Source organism: Mustela putorius, unplaced genomic scaffold, assembly GCF_011764305.1.
Source record: "Mustela putorius furo isolate JIRA1106 unplaced genomic scaffold, ASM1176430v1.1 tig00003853_pilon_pilon_pilon, whole genome shotgun sequence".
Taxonomy (NCBI): Eukaryota; Metazoa; Chordata; class Mammalia; order Carnivora; family Mustelidae; genus Mustela; species Mustela putorius.
The window spans coordinates 108,990-125,582 of record NW_025422005.1 but is presented as its reverse complement, the minus strand read 5'-3'; the positions used below and the strand labels follow the sequence as shown (position 1 = coordinate 125,582).

The 16,593-nt window shown below is 63.8% G+C and overlaps 2 protein-coding genes across 8 annotated transcripts; one reads left to right on the top strand and one right to left on the bottom strand.

The window, feature by feature from the left end:
- The first annotated feature begins 1,701 nt into the window (after positions 1 to 1,701).
- Positions 1,702 to 7,899, top strand: PERM1 (PPARGC1 and ESRR induced regulator, muscle 1). 4 transcript variants are annotated; one of them, XM_013050404.2, is made up of 5 exons: positions 1,702 to 2,897; positions 3,237 to 3,458; positions 3,806 to 5,947; positions 6,458 to 6,583; positions 6,841 to 7,899. In XM_013050404.2, the coding sequence occupies exons 3-5, from the start codon at positions 3,949 to 3,951 to the stop codon at positions 6,930 to 6,932; spliced, it is 2,217 nt and encodes a 738-aa protein (XP_012905858.1). In that variant the 5' UTR covers positions 1,702 to 2,897; positions 3,237 to 3,458; positions 3,806 to 3,948; the 3' UTR covers positions 6,933 to 7,899. The 4 variants fall into 4 exon arrangements, with proteins under 4 accessions (XP_012905858.1, XP_012905860.1, XP_012905857.1 ...); XM_013050406.2 differs by having other exon boundaries at positions 3,237 to 3,622; XM_013050403.2 differs by having other exon boundaries at positions 3,237 to 3,691.
- PLEKHN1 (pleckstrin homology domain containing N1) lies at positions 7,872 to 16,545 on the bottom strand. Of its 4 annotated transcripts, XM_013050402.2 has the most exons (16): positions 15,673 to 16,545; positions 15,475 to 15,574; positions 12,719 to 12,865; positions 12,546 to 12,626; positions 12,353 to 12,425; positions 11,903 to 12,030; positions 11,689 to 11,820; positions 11,350 to 11,430; positions 10,497 to 10,572; positions 10,234 to 10,373; positions 9,952 to 10,101; positions 9,619 to 9,759; positions 9,316 to 9,456; positions 8,950 to 9,159; positions 8,646 to 8,694; positions 7,872 to 8,561 (listed from the first exon to the last, which is right to left on the bottom strand). In XM_013050402.2, the coding sequence occupies exons 1-16, from the start codon at positions 16,209 to 16,211 to the stop codon at positions 8,446 to 8,448; spliced, it is 2,304 nt and encodes a 767-aa protein (XP_012905856.1). In that variant the 5' UTR covers positions 16,212 to 16,545; the 3' UTR covers positions 7,872 to 8,445. The 4 variants fall into 4 exon arrangements, with proteins under 4 accessions (XP_012905856.1, XP_044919382.1, XP_044919383.1 ...); XM_045063447.1 differs by having other exon boundaries at positions 12,353 to 12,626; positions 12,719 to 13,809; XM_045063448.1 differs by having other exon boundaries at positions 12,353 to 12,626; positions 12,719 to 13,720.
- Between the last annotated feature and the right edge of the window lie 48 nt (positions 16,546 to 16,593).

Below are 16,593 nucleotides of genomic sequence, written 5' to 3'. Positions count from 1 at the left end.
TGTCCACCAGTCTGAGCAAGTGTGTGGCAAGACCACTGGACGAGCGCGCCCTCCGAAACCAAGGACACAGGGTCTCCAAAGGAAATGTTCTGGAATGTTCACAGGCTCAGTATCTGTAAGAGCTGCCCAGTGGAAACCACCCAGATTTCCATCCACAGAGAAACGATGCAGGGATGCGAGCATCCCCACGTGGGGCCCCTCTTGGCGGGAAGCTGACCAGCGCAGCCCCCGGGGTGCCCGACTCCAACGCGTTGAGGCTCAAAGGAGGCCGCCGGCGAGAGGGTGGTTTCCGCCCCACTCCTGGCGCCGAGCTCTCAAATCCTTGGAAATTCCCCAGCGATAAGAATCCTGGACCGTCTTCTGTGGAGGTGACTTCTAAACCATGTCTGTCATCTGTCGTCCATCATCTGTCTTTACTGACACACAGGGTCCCATTTCCACCTTCGTTCTAAAGAGGTGACCCTGGGAGGCGCTTGGCTGCGGACGGTCCTCAGAAAGCCCAGCCAGGATGAGAGGCTTGGACTTTCCAGCCCCAGGCCCCTCTTCCAGAGAGGGGAGAGGTGGGGACGGAGGTAAGGGTGCCCCCACGTAGGTGAGGGAGCCCCCCAAGTCCCAGCTAGCTCGGAGCGCTTCTGGGTTGCGGGCCCCGTGGAGGCACAGGGACGCGCTGTGCCCTTCCTCACGCCTCGCCCTCGCCCTCGCCAGCTGCTCATCTGCACCCTCGGTACCTCCTCTTGGGATAAACTGGCAGACCTAAGGGCTTCCCCGCTAACCCCGCCCTCTGGGAGCCACTCCAGGAAGTTCGGCGCATCCCAGGGTGAGGGGGCGCAGGACCTCTGGTTTCTACAAACTTGTCAGCCAAGTTTGTAGCCAAGACAGAGTTTTGGGCAGCCCAGGCCCTGCTTGTGACAGGCACCCTGTGTGGCTGAGCCTCACCTGTGTCTCTGGGTAGATGGTGTCAGACTCGAGCAAAACCGTGGGACCCGCAGCTGGGGTTAGAGACGCAGAAGGGCAGCGCTTGGTGTGGGGAGTACAGGACACTCACAGGAGAACAAAATAAGAAGAAAACAAGCTTTTCCTTTTCCAGACACAGGAGGGAACTTAGGACGCAATTCCACTTGTTAAGTTCACTGCGGGCCAGGCTGGCTTGCGCAAGGCGGCCACGAGGCAGACACCAGCAGGCAAGGCCTTCCCGGCTGCGGGCAGCGGCCGCCACACGCCGCACTCCCCGTCTGGGCCCTTCCTGCGTGGGTGACGCGCGGACCCGTTCACTAGGCCTCCGAGCACCCCAGCCTCCCTCACCTGTGAGGCTGCCCCTCCGCCATCACCCCCACAGCCTCGGTTCTTGCTGTCTCCCACCCACTGGGGCACCCAAAGACCGCTTGGTCCACGGCCTCTTCTTAGACGGTCTCCGGCCCCTCCAGGGCACCTCTTCTCTCCACAGTACTTCTTCTTCTTCTTCTTCTTTTTTTTAAAGATTTTATTTATTTATTCGACAGAGATCACAAGCAGGCAGAGAGGCAGGCAGAGAGAGGAGGAAGCAGGGTCCCCGCTGAGCAGAGAGCCCGATGCGGGGCTCCATCCCAGGACCCTGGCCTCACGACCCGAGCTGAAGGCAGAGGCTTCACCCACCGAGTGCCCCCGGCGCCCCCCCCCCCCAGTACTTCCTTCTGGCTGGATGTTGCGGTCAGAAACGACCGGACTGACCCAGTTGTTCAGATGTTTGCTGCCTAGCCCCCTCTTCATGTTCCCTCGCCTGGGGGCCACACGTGTGGGTGTCACAGAGAATGCGTGGGGATGGGGATGCGGGTTGGCCTGGAGAAGGGCCAAGAGGAGCAGCTTTGGGACCCAACTCTGCCACTTGCCCGCTGTGTGGTCGTACGCAAGTCACTCACTCCCTCTGTGCCCCACCAACCTCAGCTGTGAAAAAAGAGTCGTCCTGTGCTCCCTCCGGGGACAGACAGGTTTTAGGAAAAGTGCTCACGAGGGCCTGGAACAGGAGGGGTCATTCTGGAGACCCGTCTCTGAGGCCCTGTCCCGCCTACTGGCCTACTCTTGGTGACTGGCTCAGCTGGGAGCTGGGGGGCTCCAGGCCCCCTTTCTTGGAGGGTCGGACCCCACCTCCCTCTTGGGACCATCTATAGGAGCCAAGGTCAGGAGGGTTGCTGGGGGGAGTAACCCACTTTCCACCCTGAACCCTCCCAACACTCTGGAGGCCCCAGGCCCGCACTCCTTGGGGCTCCTGCCACCAAGAGTGACCCTCAGTGATCCCACTTGCCTCTTGCCCACTGGCAGGCGCAGCAGGGCTGTGGGGGAGGGGCCGGGAGCCTCTGGAGGCCAGAGGAGAAAGGTGCAGGCCCTACCCCAGTCAGCAGCAGCCCCCGCCACAGGGTCTCTAGGAACATTCTGGAGTACTGAGGCCCCACTTACCACTCTGCAATGCTCTCTAATCCACACAGGGGGCAGGGCAAAGCCCTGAGGCCCAGAAGGGCCTCGGCTGGTGGGGGCCTGGGAGATGGAGCTGCTGGCACGGGGGCTGAGATTTTACAGCGGGCGGGGCCGCTTGAAGAGGAAAGGTCATCCCGGGCCAAGAGATGAAGTGCAGAGTGGCCTTCAGCTTGGGCAAAGGAGGCCCGTGCAGGACCGATTGCCGGGCAGCATTCTCTGGCCAGCGTCTGACCCGACCAGGAAGGCGTCCCTCATAGAGCTGGAGGCTCCTCAAATGCCATCTATTTGTGTCTTGGACCCTGACGGCGGGCAGGAGACATGTGACCACAGGGATGGAGTATTTTTGGCAGTGGGGGTGGGGCCCGCGTGGTGAGCCCAGCACCGTGCTGCTCTGGGATAGGCAGCTCGGATGCCCAGCTCCGCTGCCCAGGCTGGCCACGGGGTCCCAGGTATGACACTATTAGTCCCTCATTCCCATGCTAAGAAGTCCCAAAGTCAGAGAGAGGGACTTCCCCAGGGCCAGTGAGGAGGGCAGATTTCAGGGGTCAGGAAGGCACAGTGCTCTGGTCGCAAGGCGACTGCATGTCAGCACTGGCCTGGCCAGAGTGACCTACCTGGGTGGGTGATAGTGGGCCAAAGGCCAGAGAGCGCTGTTGACTGAGACGAGGCGGAAGGAGGAAGCGCTGACAGCCGGGCAGGCCTGGGTGAGGGGCAGAGACCTGGAGGACGGCCCATGGGGTCCACTGGGGGTTAGGAGCCTCATTTCTGTTCTGTGACCTCCTGCCTAGGCAGGGGGCAGAGCCAGGCACTCCCTGATGACCCCTGAGTGGGCTCTAGCCAGCACTAGTGTGACCTTGATGATCTCCGTGGAAGCCCAGAAGCCTGTCCCAGCCAAGGCTGGTGGAAGGTCATCGCCAAAGGCCGGTCACCTGCTGGGCACTGCGGCCCCTCCTCCATGGCCAGCTGCCACCTGAGGCGCGCTGGGACAGACCCGGGCTGATCCTCGCCAGGTGAGCTGACCCCAGTGAGTGATCCTTGAAATGGACTCTGCTGTGTCCAGTCGGCCTTGGTACCTGCAGGTCTGCAGGGGGCTGGAGAGGGTAGAGCTGACCCAGTGGAGCAGAAGACGCTCCCAGATGTGAAGAAAGCCACTTCTGGGGACAAAAATTCAAACGTGAGGATGCTGTTAGTGTGCTTGGCTAATCAGAGCCACGTTTGATTCTAGGAACCGGCGCACCACAAGGTTATCATTTGGGTCGGCTGGGAAATCGGGAGTTACAGGTTTTCTAACTTGGAGGAGGGGCCAGTTCTGACAGCTGCTCGGCTCCCTCAGGCTTCCCCTTTGGTTTTCTTTCAGGAAGCAGATGGGGTGCTGGCCCCCGAGCCAAGGAGGCAGAGGGCGCCGCAGCAAGCGTCCAGCGGCCGGTGCCCGGGACCTGGGCCCACGAGGACCCCGCCCGGCCTCCAGCTCTGCCACCCCGGCGCCTCTGCTGACCTGAAATGGAAAACTTCCAGTACAGCATCCAGCTGAGTGACCAGGACTGGGCTGAGTTTTCGGCCACGACGGAAGAGTGTGGTCTCCTGCAGGCCGGCCTGGCCTCAGGGGATGAGCTCTTGTCCAGTGACATTGACCAAGGGGACAGCAGTGGCAGCAGCCCTCCGGGGCCTCCACCCCTTCTCGAGGGGCGGCCGGCTTCTGGGGGGAGGGGCTGGCCCGGCTTCAAGGAGGAGGACGAGGCAGCTCCCCGGCCGCTGGTCAGCAGGTCTTGGCGTGAGCCTGTCTTGGCCCCGGGGCCCGATCAGCAGACGCCCAGCACGTCCGCACGGTCAGAAGCTCTGCTGTCCCTCGGATCTGATGCCACCCCCCAAGGCCAGAGCTTGTCGCTTCGAGGGCCGGTGTCTTCCCGAGGCGAGATGCAGAGGCTTCTGCAGGGGCCTGCCCCCCAGGGCCCTGCCCCTAGTCCCCCTGGTGGGCCTCCCCAGAACTCTGAGCCTCCTGGCTGCACCCCAGCTCCCCAGAGGCCCCCTGGCAGTCCCGGAGCCCCGGCACGCAGCCCTAGCCGAAAGAAGAGGCGCGCCGCCGGGGCCAAGGGGGGCGGGTGCCTGAGCACCCCCGGCTCGGCTGCCCCCCAGCAGGGTTCCCCGCTGCCTGCTGAGGTCAGGCCCAAGGAGCGCCTTGGCCTGGCTGCGTCCAGGGGGCAGGGTCTCCCGGCTGGGGCAGCGGAGCAGACCGCAGGAACTGGGCAGGGAGAAAGCTGTCTGGAGTCTGCAGGAGCCCCTGCACAGGTGACCCTGCAAGGAACAGATCCGGATCTGCCGACACCTGTCCCTGCAACTGAGGAAGGTACAGAGCTCCTGAGAATGGCCCCGGGAGCTGAGCTACACACCACGTCCACACCTGCCCGGGCCGCTCGTCCAGATATTTCAATGGCTGAGTCAGATGTGCCTCTGTCTACACCTGCCTCCAAGCTTCAGCCCGATATGCCTCTGTCTACACTTGCCTCCAAGTCTAGACTGGACATGGACCTGCCTGTGCTGGACCCAGTGGTCAAGCAGGAGGTGGATTCGTCCACACCTGCTCTGCTGCCTCACCTTGTGTCCAAGGCCCAGCCTGACGTGGGCGTGTCGGCAGCTGTCCCCACTTCCCGGGCCGGGCCTGATGTGGTGAAGGTGGAGGTGGGCCTAGCGGCCACGCCACAATTGAGCCCTCTTGGGTCTCCAGGACACCGGGAGAAACCCAGAGAGGAGCCCTCAGCAGGTGCCCCTGGACATCACTCAGGGGAGCCCCCACCAGGCCGGGTCCAAGCCCCCAGGAAGAAGAAAGTGCGGTTTTCCATGGCTGTGCCCAGCCCTGAGGGGCCAGGCTCAGGAGAGACCTCAGGACCCCTGTCGCCAGCCGCAGCCCGGCCCTCATCCCCCAGGACAGCCACGGGGGGCCGAGGGGGGCCTGGAGGCTGGGATGCCATGGCAGTTGGGCCCCGGTCTCCGCAGCCTCGGATCCTCAAACACCTGCCTCCCCCTTCCCCCTCCGCTTCGGTGGGGCCCAGGCCAGGGAGCAGCTTTGCAGTGACCCTCCCAGAGGCCTACGAGTTCTTCTTCTGTGACACCATCGAGGAGGAGGATGAAGGTGCTGAGGAGGCGGCAGAAGACGACCAGGCCCTGTGTGAAGCACGGTGGCCAGACGTGTGTGAATTCTTCTTCCAGGACCGCGGAGCCCAGAGGCCCGGGCACGGGGGGAGCCACGCTGTGGCCCAGCCGCCCCAAGCTGAGGCTGTACGGGCCGCTCTACCTGGAGACCCTGTGCCCATCTCCATCCCTGAGGCCTACGAACACTTCCTTGGGGAGGACTCCCCGGGAGGCACGCCCGAGCTGGCCGCCCTGCTCCAGGTGCAGGCCACGGAGCCCCCCAGCTTGGCGCCCTGGGGCGTGGGGCTTGGCACCCCACCAGAGCCCAGCCCAACCACAGCAGAGCAGCTCAGTCTGGCAGTCAGGCAAGCAGGTGCGTGTCGCGTGGGCCCCATGGGCTGTCCAGGCCTGGGAACATACCGTCCAGGGAGTCCAGCCAGGAGGGCCCCGGGGGAGGGGCGGGCTAGGACCCCGAGTCATGAGCCGGCGGGGGGCGCTTGGGGATGATCTGGGGAGGGTGGACCAGCTCCTGGCCGTCGCAGGACGTCGTCCGGGTGGGCAGATGAGGCCAGACCCCGCAGCTGTGCAGGGATCTGTGTCTGCAAGGACCATCCCTGTATCTGGGCCCCACGACGGCAGTGCCCTGCCCCCAGCCTCTAGCACGGCGGATGCTGGGATGGCGCGGGCCTTGCCGCCCGGTCAGGGTGTCGGTAGACGTCATGCCACAGTCCCCTCGGAAGATACGTCACAAACCAGGAAGTGGCTCCCCAGAGGCAACCCGCTCACGCCAGCTTGACTCAGCTATGCCCCACGCCGCTCTGTGTCTTGGGACGGAGGTGTCTGAGGGGGCAGCCCGAACACAGAGTGTGCTTCTCTCTCCCAGGGGGGCTCCGAGGTCCTCTCCCCTCTTTGGCCCTCAGCCAGAACGACATGTGCCTCGTGTTTGTGGCCTTTGCCACCTGGGCTGTGAGAACGTCAGACCTGCACACCCCAGATGCCTGGAAAACAGGTTTGGGGGCCCTGGGGGAGGAGCGGGCTAGGGCCGGGGAGGACCAGGGCCGCCCAGTCTCCCTTGCTGGGCCGGCAGGGGTGATGGGTGCGTGGCGAAGCCTAGGTTCCTCCCATGACCTTGCTCCTCTCATGGCTGACGCACCCCTCGCCCCGCTGGCCTCCTCTTGCCCTGTGAGGACCAGGCCATGCGGGTAGCCAGTGGTGACCCGGCCGGAACGGAGCCGGCACTCAGGAGGCTCTGCGTTTCCCTCACAGTCTTGCTGGCCAACATCGGCACCGTCTCTGCCATCCGCTACTTCCGCCGGCAAGTGAGGAAGGGGCGCCGCAGCCCCAGCCCCAGCTCTTAGAACCCAGGCTTGGTCCAGGAAGACACAGGACAGAGAAATGGCCATGGGCACTGAGGACAAGGTGCTACCCTCAGGTCTTGCCCTTTGACCCCTGTGTTCTCCGGCATCTAGGAAGGAGCCAGTGTTCTTGCTCCTGCTCCGTGGACTCCCGCAACGTTCTAACCACCGGCTAAGGCCGAGGCGATGCTTCACACCTGGGAGGAGGGAGATTCCGGAAGGCTGGGTGGGTGGGTGCTGAGCAAGGAGCTGATGAGTAAGGTGACCAGATTAGCTCATAAAAACATAGGGGGCCAGGGAAACTTGAATTTCAGATGCGCAGTATTTGATGCTTTGCACTGTGATGTGTGGTTTATCTGAAATCCAATTGAACTGGGTGTCCTGTATTTTACTGGGTTATCTAGTCAGCAGGGAGAGGCAGGGAGAGGCACTGGGAACGTGAAGGTGTTGGAGCAGCAGCAAAGCCCCAGCTGGAAATCTGGGAAGGGGGCAAGAGTGAGGAGACTGATGGCCTTCGGGTTGGAGGGGGTGTCCCAGGGACAAGCGGGTGAGGAGGGGAAAGCCTCTGAGGTCTCTGTGACCCATAAGCCCCAGGCTGCCTTGGCTCCTGCCCAAGCAGAAGACAGCGAGCAGGTCCCCGCAGGGGCGGGTTGGACGGTGGCTCCTGCAGGGTGGGGGTCTGTAGGGCAGAAGCTGGAGCCCCTCCTCTGGGGAACCTTAGATGAGGTACAGAGGCACAATAGGGTGGCGTCGGATAAAGGATCAGATATTTGGGATTGTCCTAAGGCTTTGAGGCGTCAGAGATGGGGCAGGAAGGTGGGTGGAGGCTGGTGGTGGCAGAGCCGTGGAGCCCACAGGGCTGGGTGCCAGGTGGGCCTGTGCACAGGGTCCCCAGGATGGGGGACTCCTGACTGCTGAGCGGAAAACGCATGGACACACAGCACAAATAAAACCTTCTCTTTCTTTCTTATTTAGTCTCTTGTCCGTTTCTCCTGACCTGCCCCAGCCCACTGACACCCGCCCAGAACGCCCTCTACCTCTGCTCTTGTGTCTCGGACTTTGCTGACCTCCTACCGTCACGCCCTCTGACCTCACGTGCTCTGACCCTCACTAACCTGACGTTCTCAGCCCTCTGACCTTCACACCTGCTTCCCCCCCCACTGGCAGGTAAAGCCTGCGCCAAGTGGCCTCCCTCATTGCTTCCCTGGAGGAAGGGCTGCTGCCGGGTCCCCTGTGAGGCCTGCTGTGATCTGGGGTCCAGCCACGTCGCCAGGCCGTCTTCAGGATGCGGCCCCCCTCCCGGCCGGCCCCCCTCCCGGCCCCTCCAGAGCCCGGGGAAGGTTGGGAGCTCTCTTCAGCCTGCTGGGATGAGACACGGACTCAGCACTGGGTGGGGTTTGGGGCCTGGATGCCGGTCAGCCTGTGGCCCTACAAAGAATGGCCCAGGCTGTGCTGCAGTCCCTACAGCAGAGCCCACGCTGGCAGGTGGTCCTGAGAACCAGCCACCCAGAAGCCATCAGATCCACTGGACGAGCCCCCCACCAGGCTCAGGTCCTCCTCGGGGCCACCGCTTGTGGGAGGGAGAGGAAGCGTTGTCCCGGAAGTTGCCATAGCTCTTGGGGGGGTGGCCACCTGGTGGGGAGGACAGAGACGCCAGTGCCTTTAGGAAGCCACACCCAGCGCTCCCCTCAGAGAGAGACAAGGGCCCTCACTCACCTGAGGGAGGTGGCAGGGGGTCCGGCGAGACTTCCTGCACAGGGGCGGCCTGGGGATCGCAACCACAAGTCTGAGAGCTGGGCCCTGGGGGAGGGGGCTTGGAGAGCAGCCCACCACCCTGCCAGACCCGAGCCCCGCCTCTTCTGTCAGGTCGCTTCCTGCCTCCACCCCCTACCCCTGCCGCTTCCTGTCTTTGGTCTCAGCTTGCCCTATCGTCCTGCTCCCCCAGGGCCCCAGAGCCCCCACACTCTTTCCACCCCTCCACAGGACCCCTTACCCGGCAGGGGTGAGTGCTGCTACTCACATGCTGTGGGGAGTCTGGAGGGAGTGGCCCCTGGCCCTTGACGGAGCCTCGGTGCCGCTGAGAGGCTCTGGGCTGCAGGGCTCCCTTCTTGGAGAGCAAGTGGGGACCGGAGAGTCCAGAGCTGGGGCCCGAGACAGGCACAGACACAGGGACCGAGGGGAACGGGCTCGAGGACTCAGGTCCAAGTGAGCTCTGCGCTGCGCTGAGGAACTGCCAGGGAAGGGGTGGGGACCTGAGGCCCTGGACCAGGACCTCCGTGGAGCTGAGGGATCCCGGCGCCCCGAGCCCCTTGGCCACCCATCATGGCCTGAGCAGACCTCAGGCTGTGGATACATCGAGCCTTTCTGTCATCCACAGGGAACTGACCTCATCCAGGCCCTGGACGTCCGTGATCTTGTGGTAGGAGGTAGCAGGTGGTGTGTAGGGGTCGGCATAGAGTGGGGAGTGTGGGGTCTTCAGAGAGTGGTCTGGGGCCTCAGGGTTGTCCTCGAGGCTCTGCCTGCTCAGCTGCAGGCAGGAAGACACAGGTTTCTCGGAGCTAGAGGTGGCCTGAGCCCTCCCTTCTCTGTGCAAGGCCTCTAGGTGGCTCCAGGACCATCTGGGCCTAAGAGACGGAGGCCAGGGAGGCGGAGGGCGGGAGGAGGAACTGGGTCAGTGTGCCGGGCCCACCTTGGTCAGGTCCAAGTACAGCGAGGTGGCCAGGCTGGGCTCCTCGGTCCGGGCCTCACTCCTGGGTGACCGACTGCTGCTGCTCCGTCTCAGCTCGGCCCTCTGCCTGCGGGTGCTGGTGCGGCCAGGGTCGGCCTGGTCCTGCAGGGACCAAAGACCTTCCAGAAGGTTCCCAAGGGCCCTCACCCACTCAGTTCTCTGAGGCTGCACGAAGTTCCCTCCAGGTCCTGCCTGGGGTAGAGTGCCATGGGGACCTACGTTCTCCCACACAAACTGTCCGCATGGCCTCCTGTGCTTGTCTTCTGCTTACCCTCCTCACCTCCTGATACTCACAGGCACAGGCCGGGCAGGGCAGCCTGTGGTGGGCGGCACTGACGACTCAGGGAGAGAGTGGCTGGTGTGGGTGGAGGGGGGTGCGGGGCACCCCGAGTCCCAGCTGGTTCTTCCATCCGAGGAGAGGGAGCCTCGGCCGCCACCCGTGACCTGGCCAGCGGCGGCAGGAGCAGGGAGGTAAGACAGAGCAGGACCCTCTCCCTAACCAGCCACGCCCTAGATCTACGCTTCAGCCCAGAATGTGAGGCGTGGGGGCGGCATCTCCTCCCGTGGACCCCTCACCTGTGTGGACCCCCACAGCCCCGGGAGGCCAGCCGACGGGGCGCCTCCAGCCCGGGGCGAGATGGTCTGCAGACAGAGCAGCCAGTGGCTGTAGTCCTCATAGCTGGCACACAGCACACGAATGGTGTTGATGAGCGGGCCTGACACACAGACTCCGTGAGGGGTGCCGGCCTGCAGGGAGCCAGGCTCCTGCAAGGCCCCGGTGGGGAGCTGGGGCGCCCAGCAGGCTCCTGCCCTCCCTCCCGGGCCAAGCCTCCGCCCACCTTCGATCAGGAAAGAGCGGATCTGCTTCTCCTTCTCCTCCAGGTTGACGTGGATGGTACTGAGGGGCAGCTCCCCCTGCGGGGCAGTGACGGAAGGTGGGGCCGGAGCCTGGGGGGTGAACTCTGGGCCTCTGCCTGGGCCCCTACTTTTGTCTCACCCTGCAGAGCTGGCCTGGGCCCTCAGACGCTTAGGCAGAGGGCAGGACAGGGCTGAGCCGCATCCCTGAGGGAGGTCTGCACTCCCTGACTGGCGTGAGGGATCTCTGTGCGCCTGGACTCCGGGTGGGGCTTCACTGGCCCGCGGCAGGCACAGACAGATGCCTCTGGGGACTGGTTCCCTGGGTCACCTACTAAGACTGGGGGTAGGTTGGAGGGGATCGTGGGGAAGACCCCTGCATTTTCCTCAGTGACCCAGGGCCGTGATCACCCCCAGAGCGGAAGCTAACTGTGGTGCACATGACAGACACACCCCAGCCCCAGAGGACCGTCCCACACACGCATGCACATACACGCCCCCAGGAGAGGAAAGTGGCCACTCAGAGGTACAGGCCCCCTCAGGCATGCTGGGGCCCAGCACAAGAGTGTCTCCCTGGAGTGGTTCTGCCCCATGCCGCCGGCCCCAGGCTGCTGGTGGCCAACGCTCCAGGGTGATAAGGGGTGCTCGGGCAGGGACGCCTCAGTGGCCACACCACTGCTGAGACCAGACTGACCAGGGCAGCAGGCCGGGTGGGTGGGGCCAGCACACTCTGTCCCAACAGGCCCCGAAATACAGGTTCCTCCTGAGCTGCTGCCCTCCCCCACCCCCACACACAGGGTGTCTCCCGGGGCGCGTCCTCAGCCGGGAGGGACCCACCTTAAAGCAAAGCCCCTCTGCCTCTTCGGAGAAGATAGCCAGGGATGACGGGTACAGGACCAGGAGCCGGTCCTGTTGCTCCTGTGAGGAGGTCGGAGGGCGGGGTGGGGGCGGGACCTGTGTGCGCAGGCCCTGGCCCCACTGGCCTCCTGAGGCCTTCCCTCATCTCCACCCCCAACCCCCTCCTCACCCCTCCCCATCTGTGCCTCCCCCACCTCCTCTCACCCACCCCGTGCCTCCGTGTCCTCAGCCACGTGTCCCCGTGATCTCAGCCCACTCCCACCCCTCGGCCCCCGCCTCCTCCCACCCCTGCGCCCCCCCCCCCAACCACATACATACCTGTGAGGGCAGATGCTGCAGCTTGACCCTTGAGGCGCAGACGGCGCTGCCCGCCGTCCGATGTCCAGATGCTGCCCGGAGCCGGATCAGCCTGCGCTGCAGAGTCCAGGGCAGCTCACCCTCGGGGGAGCCCTAGTGAAGGGGGGGTCAGGGGCAGCAGAGGGCGTGGGCGCAGAGGGGAGAGGAAAGCGTCCTGGGGGTCCCCAGCACTGACCTGCAGGGACACCGAGTGGCAGAGCTGTGGCCCTCGCACAAGGGCTATCTGCTTTTCCAGGTGGTACAGCCAGTGGCCCAGCTCGGCCTGGCTGGGGCAGAGCACATGAAGAGGAGCAGGCAGCGGGCCTGGGGGTAGAGGTGGGGAGTGGGCTGGGCCAGCAGCTCATAGGAAAGGCCTGATCCAAGGGTTCCCTGGGCACCACAGGGCCTGGGACAGGGGGAGCCTGTGGCACCATCCTGGACCACTGGCCTCCAGCAGGCTCTGGATATCCCCTGCCCACTGTCCTGCAGCCCAGCTTGGCAAACACCCACTGGAGGAAAAGCCAGGACCCCTCCATGCACTCAGGGTCCCTCCAGGTTCGGAAGCTCAGCCAGAGCTCGAGATTGCTGAGCAGCCCCAGCTAGAGGCGCCTCCTGGGGGCCAGGTGCACTCATGCCCCCCACACACCTGTGATCTGGAAGGCATGCTCTCTGGACCCCTCAAGCGGGCAGACGCTCAGTTCCATCAGCGGCAACAGCCCCTGCCAGAGCACATGCAGGGAGGGAGGGCTCGGGGACCCCGGTGGACATGGGTACCCACCTCCCAAGAGGCTGCTCTCTCCCGCGACCCCTGGCCTTCCCCTTTGCCTACTTCCCCCCACCTGGAAGGCGAGTCCTTTGGAACCACGGGCCTGGAAGTAGAGGTAGGAGTGGAACAGTTCCAGATAGCAGTCGCTGACGTCCTGGGGAGAGCAGGGCTGCTGGTCTCAGGGGCTGGGAGACAGGCCCCAGGCTGGTACCCGAGCACCCCCCACTCCGCCCGGCCTGGCCCCACCTGGCTGTGTTGGAATCGTAGCTGGACCTTGGCGTAGTGCACAACCTTGCCCAGATCCCTCACAGGCACCCTCCGCCGCCCCTTCTTGAACACACTCAGGAACGGCTGCTCTAGGTTTTCGGGCTGGCTCTCTAGGCCCCGGAGGTCCTGTGGGGAGCAGAGCTCAGGGGAGGGGGCCTGACCTGCGGCCAGCTGCCCCACCCATGCCCACGCCCGCAGGTACATGATGCCAAGGTGAGCAATACACACACACCACCACTCACAGGTACAGAAGCCCGACGCACGCTCACGGCCTCTTAGTATGGAACTAGGGGCAACAAACACGCGTGACATCACGTGGTCTGGTGGAGAGACTGTGAGGTCTGTGCTCTGTGGACATTCGACCCTGATTTCTGATATTTCCTAACCTGTGCACCTTCGTCTTGATTATTCGGCCTCCCCAGACTGGTCGTGTCTGAGGGAGCCAATGCGCAAACCCCCTCTGGGTCTCCAGGGTCGGCTCCGAGTGTTTACTACCTGGCTCCGGGGAGGGTTCTGCGCAAACACTCTCACCACGGCCACTGCAAGCAGCAGCAGTCAGTTAACAGGCAGCTGGGAAGAGATGCGTCCCACCAGCCCTTGCGCGTGTGCTGACGGCGGCCGCGCACTGCAGCGGGACGGGGACTTCAGCCACCGAGAAGGCCGGCGCACGGGGTCCTCTTTGATCTGCCTCCTCCGTTTGTCTTCTTCTCCCACATCAGGCACAGGCTGACGCGAACACTCGCGATCCCCCCCACCCATTAGGACTTGGCTCAGATGTCCCTTCCCCATGAGGTCCCGTCTGGTAACCTCGCACTGTAGCCTTCCCCGACCCCTCTGCACACCTTTCTTCCTTTACTCTTCTCAACACCAGCCACATCTGGGCTTACCAAGTCTTCCACCCGTCTTATCTTCTGGTTCTGTCATGCGGATGGGAACACCAAGAGAAGAGGGTCTTTGTCTGTTTTGCCCACTGCTGTATCCCTAGAAGTAGGCCAGGCCCGAGATGTGCTGGGGGTTCCCCGCTTGTCTGCTGAGGGGAGGAGTGTCGGGGCACAAACACTTGGCCAGTCCTGCCACACAGAGAACCCTCTCTAACTGGGGGCTCCGTCATCCGACTGGAAGTCAGATAGAGATGGGCACTGACCTGACACCCTGGCTAGAAGGGCTGAAGTCTAGGGGCTCAGGGGTGAATTGGGGAGGGGCCATGCTCTATTTGGGAGCTGGCAGAGGCTGCCTTGAGGGCTTTGAGCCCTGGCCAAGCTAAGCTGCCCCTTGGGCAAGCCCAGGAATGTGAGGCCTCCTTCCTTCTGGGTGGGGCCTCCTATATCCACACCCAGTGTGGGGAACAACGCAGGGATGGGACCCATGAAAAATAGGTTACGAATAGGAAGGACCACGCAGCCGTCCCTGTGGCCCAGGCTCAGCCTTAGGGGCTAGGGAGGAGTCAGCTCAGAGCCTTGGGGGGTGCAGAATCCCCTACGGGGGAGGGCCTACGAGGTGGCTCCTCCCCCAGCCCCAGCTCCCAGGTTCAACAGGCCTGCTCCCCTCTCCTGCTATTATGGTTGCAAGAGAGGACCACCAGGGCCACCACATCTCACGGGATTCCACCAGGCACACATGATGCGTCCTGGGCTTGGATCGAGTCGAGGTGCGTGATGCAGTCACACAGAGGAGCTCTACCGCGGCCCGGCCGGACCCTGGACAGAATTGCCTGTCCACCTCCCAGAGGCAGCATGGTTTCTCAAGCCCGCACTTGCCTGCATGGGGCCCTGGGACCTCAGAGGGCAGGAAAGGGGACAAGCCCGGGCTTCCCAGCTTGATGGGGACAAGCTGGAAAAGTAGGCTCTAGAAGCACGCACCAGTTACTGGGCCTCGAAAGAACACTGTGAGGAGAAGAGTGCAGGGCTGGAGCTCTGACCCAGAGTGACAAACGTTCCTCCTTCTCTGGCCTGGGGTTAGATTTTGGGGTATCATTTCCCTTGCATTCTGGGGCTTTTGCACATAGCAGAGCCTCCTACCATACCCGAAGCTATCCAGGTTACGGTAAAGGGCTGGGTGCCTCTCCCCTCTCAGCTAACCCTTAGCTCCCCAGGAGCTGCGCAGGGTGAGGGGGGCAGTGTTCAGCTCAGAGGTGGCCTAGCATGCAGGAGCCGTGTCCTTGCTGTGTGGCCTTGGTAGGGGGTAGCACGGTGCGCTGCTAGGAATGAGGCAGGGGTGGGTGCCGAGACACCCCGGGAGAGACTGAAGCCTGAAGCAGGTGAGAGGCTGGCTCAGCAGACACCTGGAGCCCCTCACTCTCGCGGAATGATGGCAGCCACCCCGACACAACCCCACGCCCACGCAGCGACAGACATGCCGGTCTACCTCGAATGTACCTGGACGCACTGTCCGGCCCCCAAGTTGGCGGGGGGGCAGTGGGTGGACACCCCAGGTAAGGCTCTGGGTGGAGAGCCTGGTCTCGGCGCCCCCTCGGGTGGAGCAGAGACTTGGGGAGGGCCCGCCCCCGGCCTGCCCCACTGACTCAGTGTCTCGGTTTCGCTCTCTGCTCAGGCTTTCCGCCAGGGGAGCTCCCCAGGGCGGGGCGGTGTCTCCTTCCTCACTTGGTTCTGGACTGACTCCCCCCAGGCTGACAGGGAAGACCCTGGGCCCTGGAACGCTAGGACAGGTACACGCAGTCCCACAGAGACCACCGCCGCCGCACCCTGTGAGCTGGGACGCGCCACCCGCCTGCTCACCGGTCCAGGGATGTAGTAGAAGATCTTGTCAGCGGTGGTGTCCAGGTCAGGACCCGCCTCGGTGCCGAGCAGGCCGGCCAGCTTCCTTGCACCATCCTCTCTGGGGACAAGGGAAGGGGGGCTCACAGCCTGGCCCCCGGGGCAGCCTGAGGGACCCCCTGTGATCTGGGGACCAAGGCTGTGCTCCACACCCCTCACCTATTTCCCTTCAGCGAGGGCTTTCTGGAGAAGGAGGCCCGGAGCCTCCTAGGGGCCTGAGGGACGCAGTGGTTGTTGCCCATGGGCGGCAGCGGCGGCAGGACCGAGTGGAGCAGGTCGACCGGGTCCCTCCGGACTGAGACTCCTGTCCCGCCTCCCAGGCGGAGCTCTGGGAAGTCTTGCCCCTTGCCTAAGGGCCGGATGAGGGTGGAGCCTTTCTGGGAGGGACCCAGCCCTGACCTAGGCCCAAGGCTTTCAGTACTCTGACTTGGGTCCTCAATGCCGGCAGGCCAGGCTGGAGTTGGGGGCTGGTGGGGAGGAGTCTTCTCCCCTGGCCCAGCCGGGAGCGCCTGTCTCGGCCTCCAGTCTGTATGGGAGGAGCTTCGGAAGCCTGGTTTGTGAATACTTGGTCTGCCCACACTCAGGCCGGGTTGCCTGCGGTTGGGGCTCTGTGAGCCCAGGGCTCCCTCTCCCCAATACCACCCCTCCTCATGGAGAGCACACATCATATTCCACCTAAAGGCCACATTCTGAGTCATACTGACTGTAAGGGGGGGTGTGATTGTTCTCAGCTGCTGAAATAGGAGTTTGTGACTTTGGGCAAGGGGAAGCCATGACCCTCCCCCTACCCCTCCCACTCCAGCCCAAACCTCACCCCAGGCCCAAGTCCAAGAAGGAGGCCACAAACCTCCTGGGTGCACCCAGGGCCATCACGGTGCGGTAAGGTAGGGTAGGGTTAGTACCGTGCATGCCTCTCTCCCCAGAGCCTGGGATGAGATGGGACCATGAGGGCCTCTCAGGGCCAGGCTGACTGGGAACCACACTCCTAGTTGGGTGCCCACGCACGATATCACATCCCTGACCCACCTGGGCGTGAAGATGTTGCCTTGAAGGACTCAGATACCAAAGCAGAGCCTCAGC

What these genes read in the sequence shown, in the direction of transcription:
- PERM1 (XM_013050404.2), top strand. Translation starts at nt 3,949, where the DNA reads ATGGAAAACTTCCAGTACAGCATCCAGCTGAGTGACCAGGACTGGGCT. An exon ending in TCTGGCAGTCAGGCAAGCAG is followed by an intron (nt 5,948 to 6,457) that starts GTGCGTGTCGCG and finishes TCTCTCTCCCAG; the next exon opens with GGGGGCTCCGAGGTCCTCTC. An exon ending in CCCAGATGCCTGGAAAACAG is followed by an intron (nt 6,584 to 6,840) that starts GTTTGGGGGCCC and finishes TTTCCCTCACAG; the next exon opens with TCTTGCTGGCCAACATCGGC.
- PLEKHN1 (XM_013050401.2), bottom strand. Translation starts at nt 16,211, where the DNA reads ATGACTCAGAATGTGGCCTTTAGGTGGAATATGATGTGTGCTCTCCAT. An exon ending in TGCAGCATCTGCCCTCACAG is followed by an intron (nt 11,431 to 11,688) that starts GTATGTATGTGG and finishes ACCTCCTCACAG; the next exon opens with GAGCAACAGGACCGGCTCCT. An exon ending in GCCCTGCCCGGCCTGTGCCT is followed by an intron (nt 9,760 to 9,951) that starts GTGAGTATCAGG and finishes TGGTCCCTGCAG; the next exon opens with GACCAGGCCGACCCTGGCCG.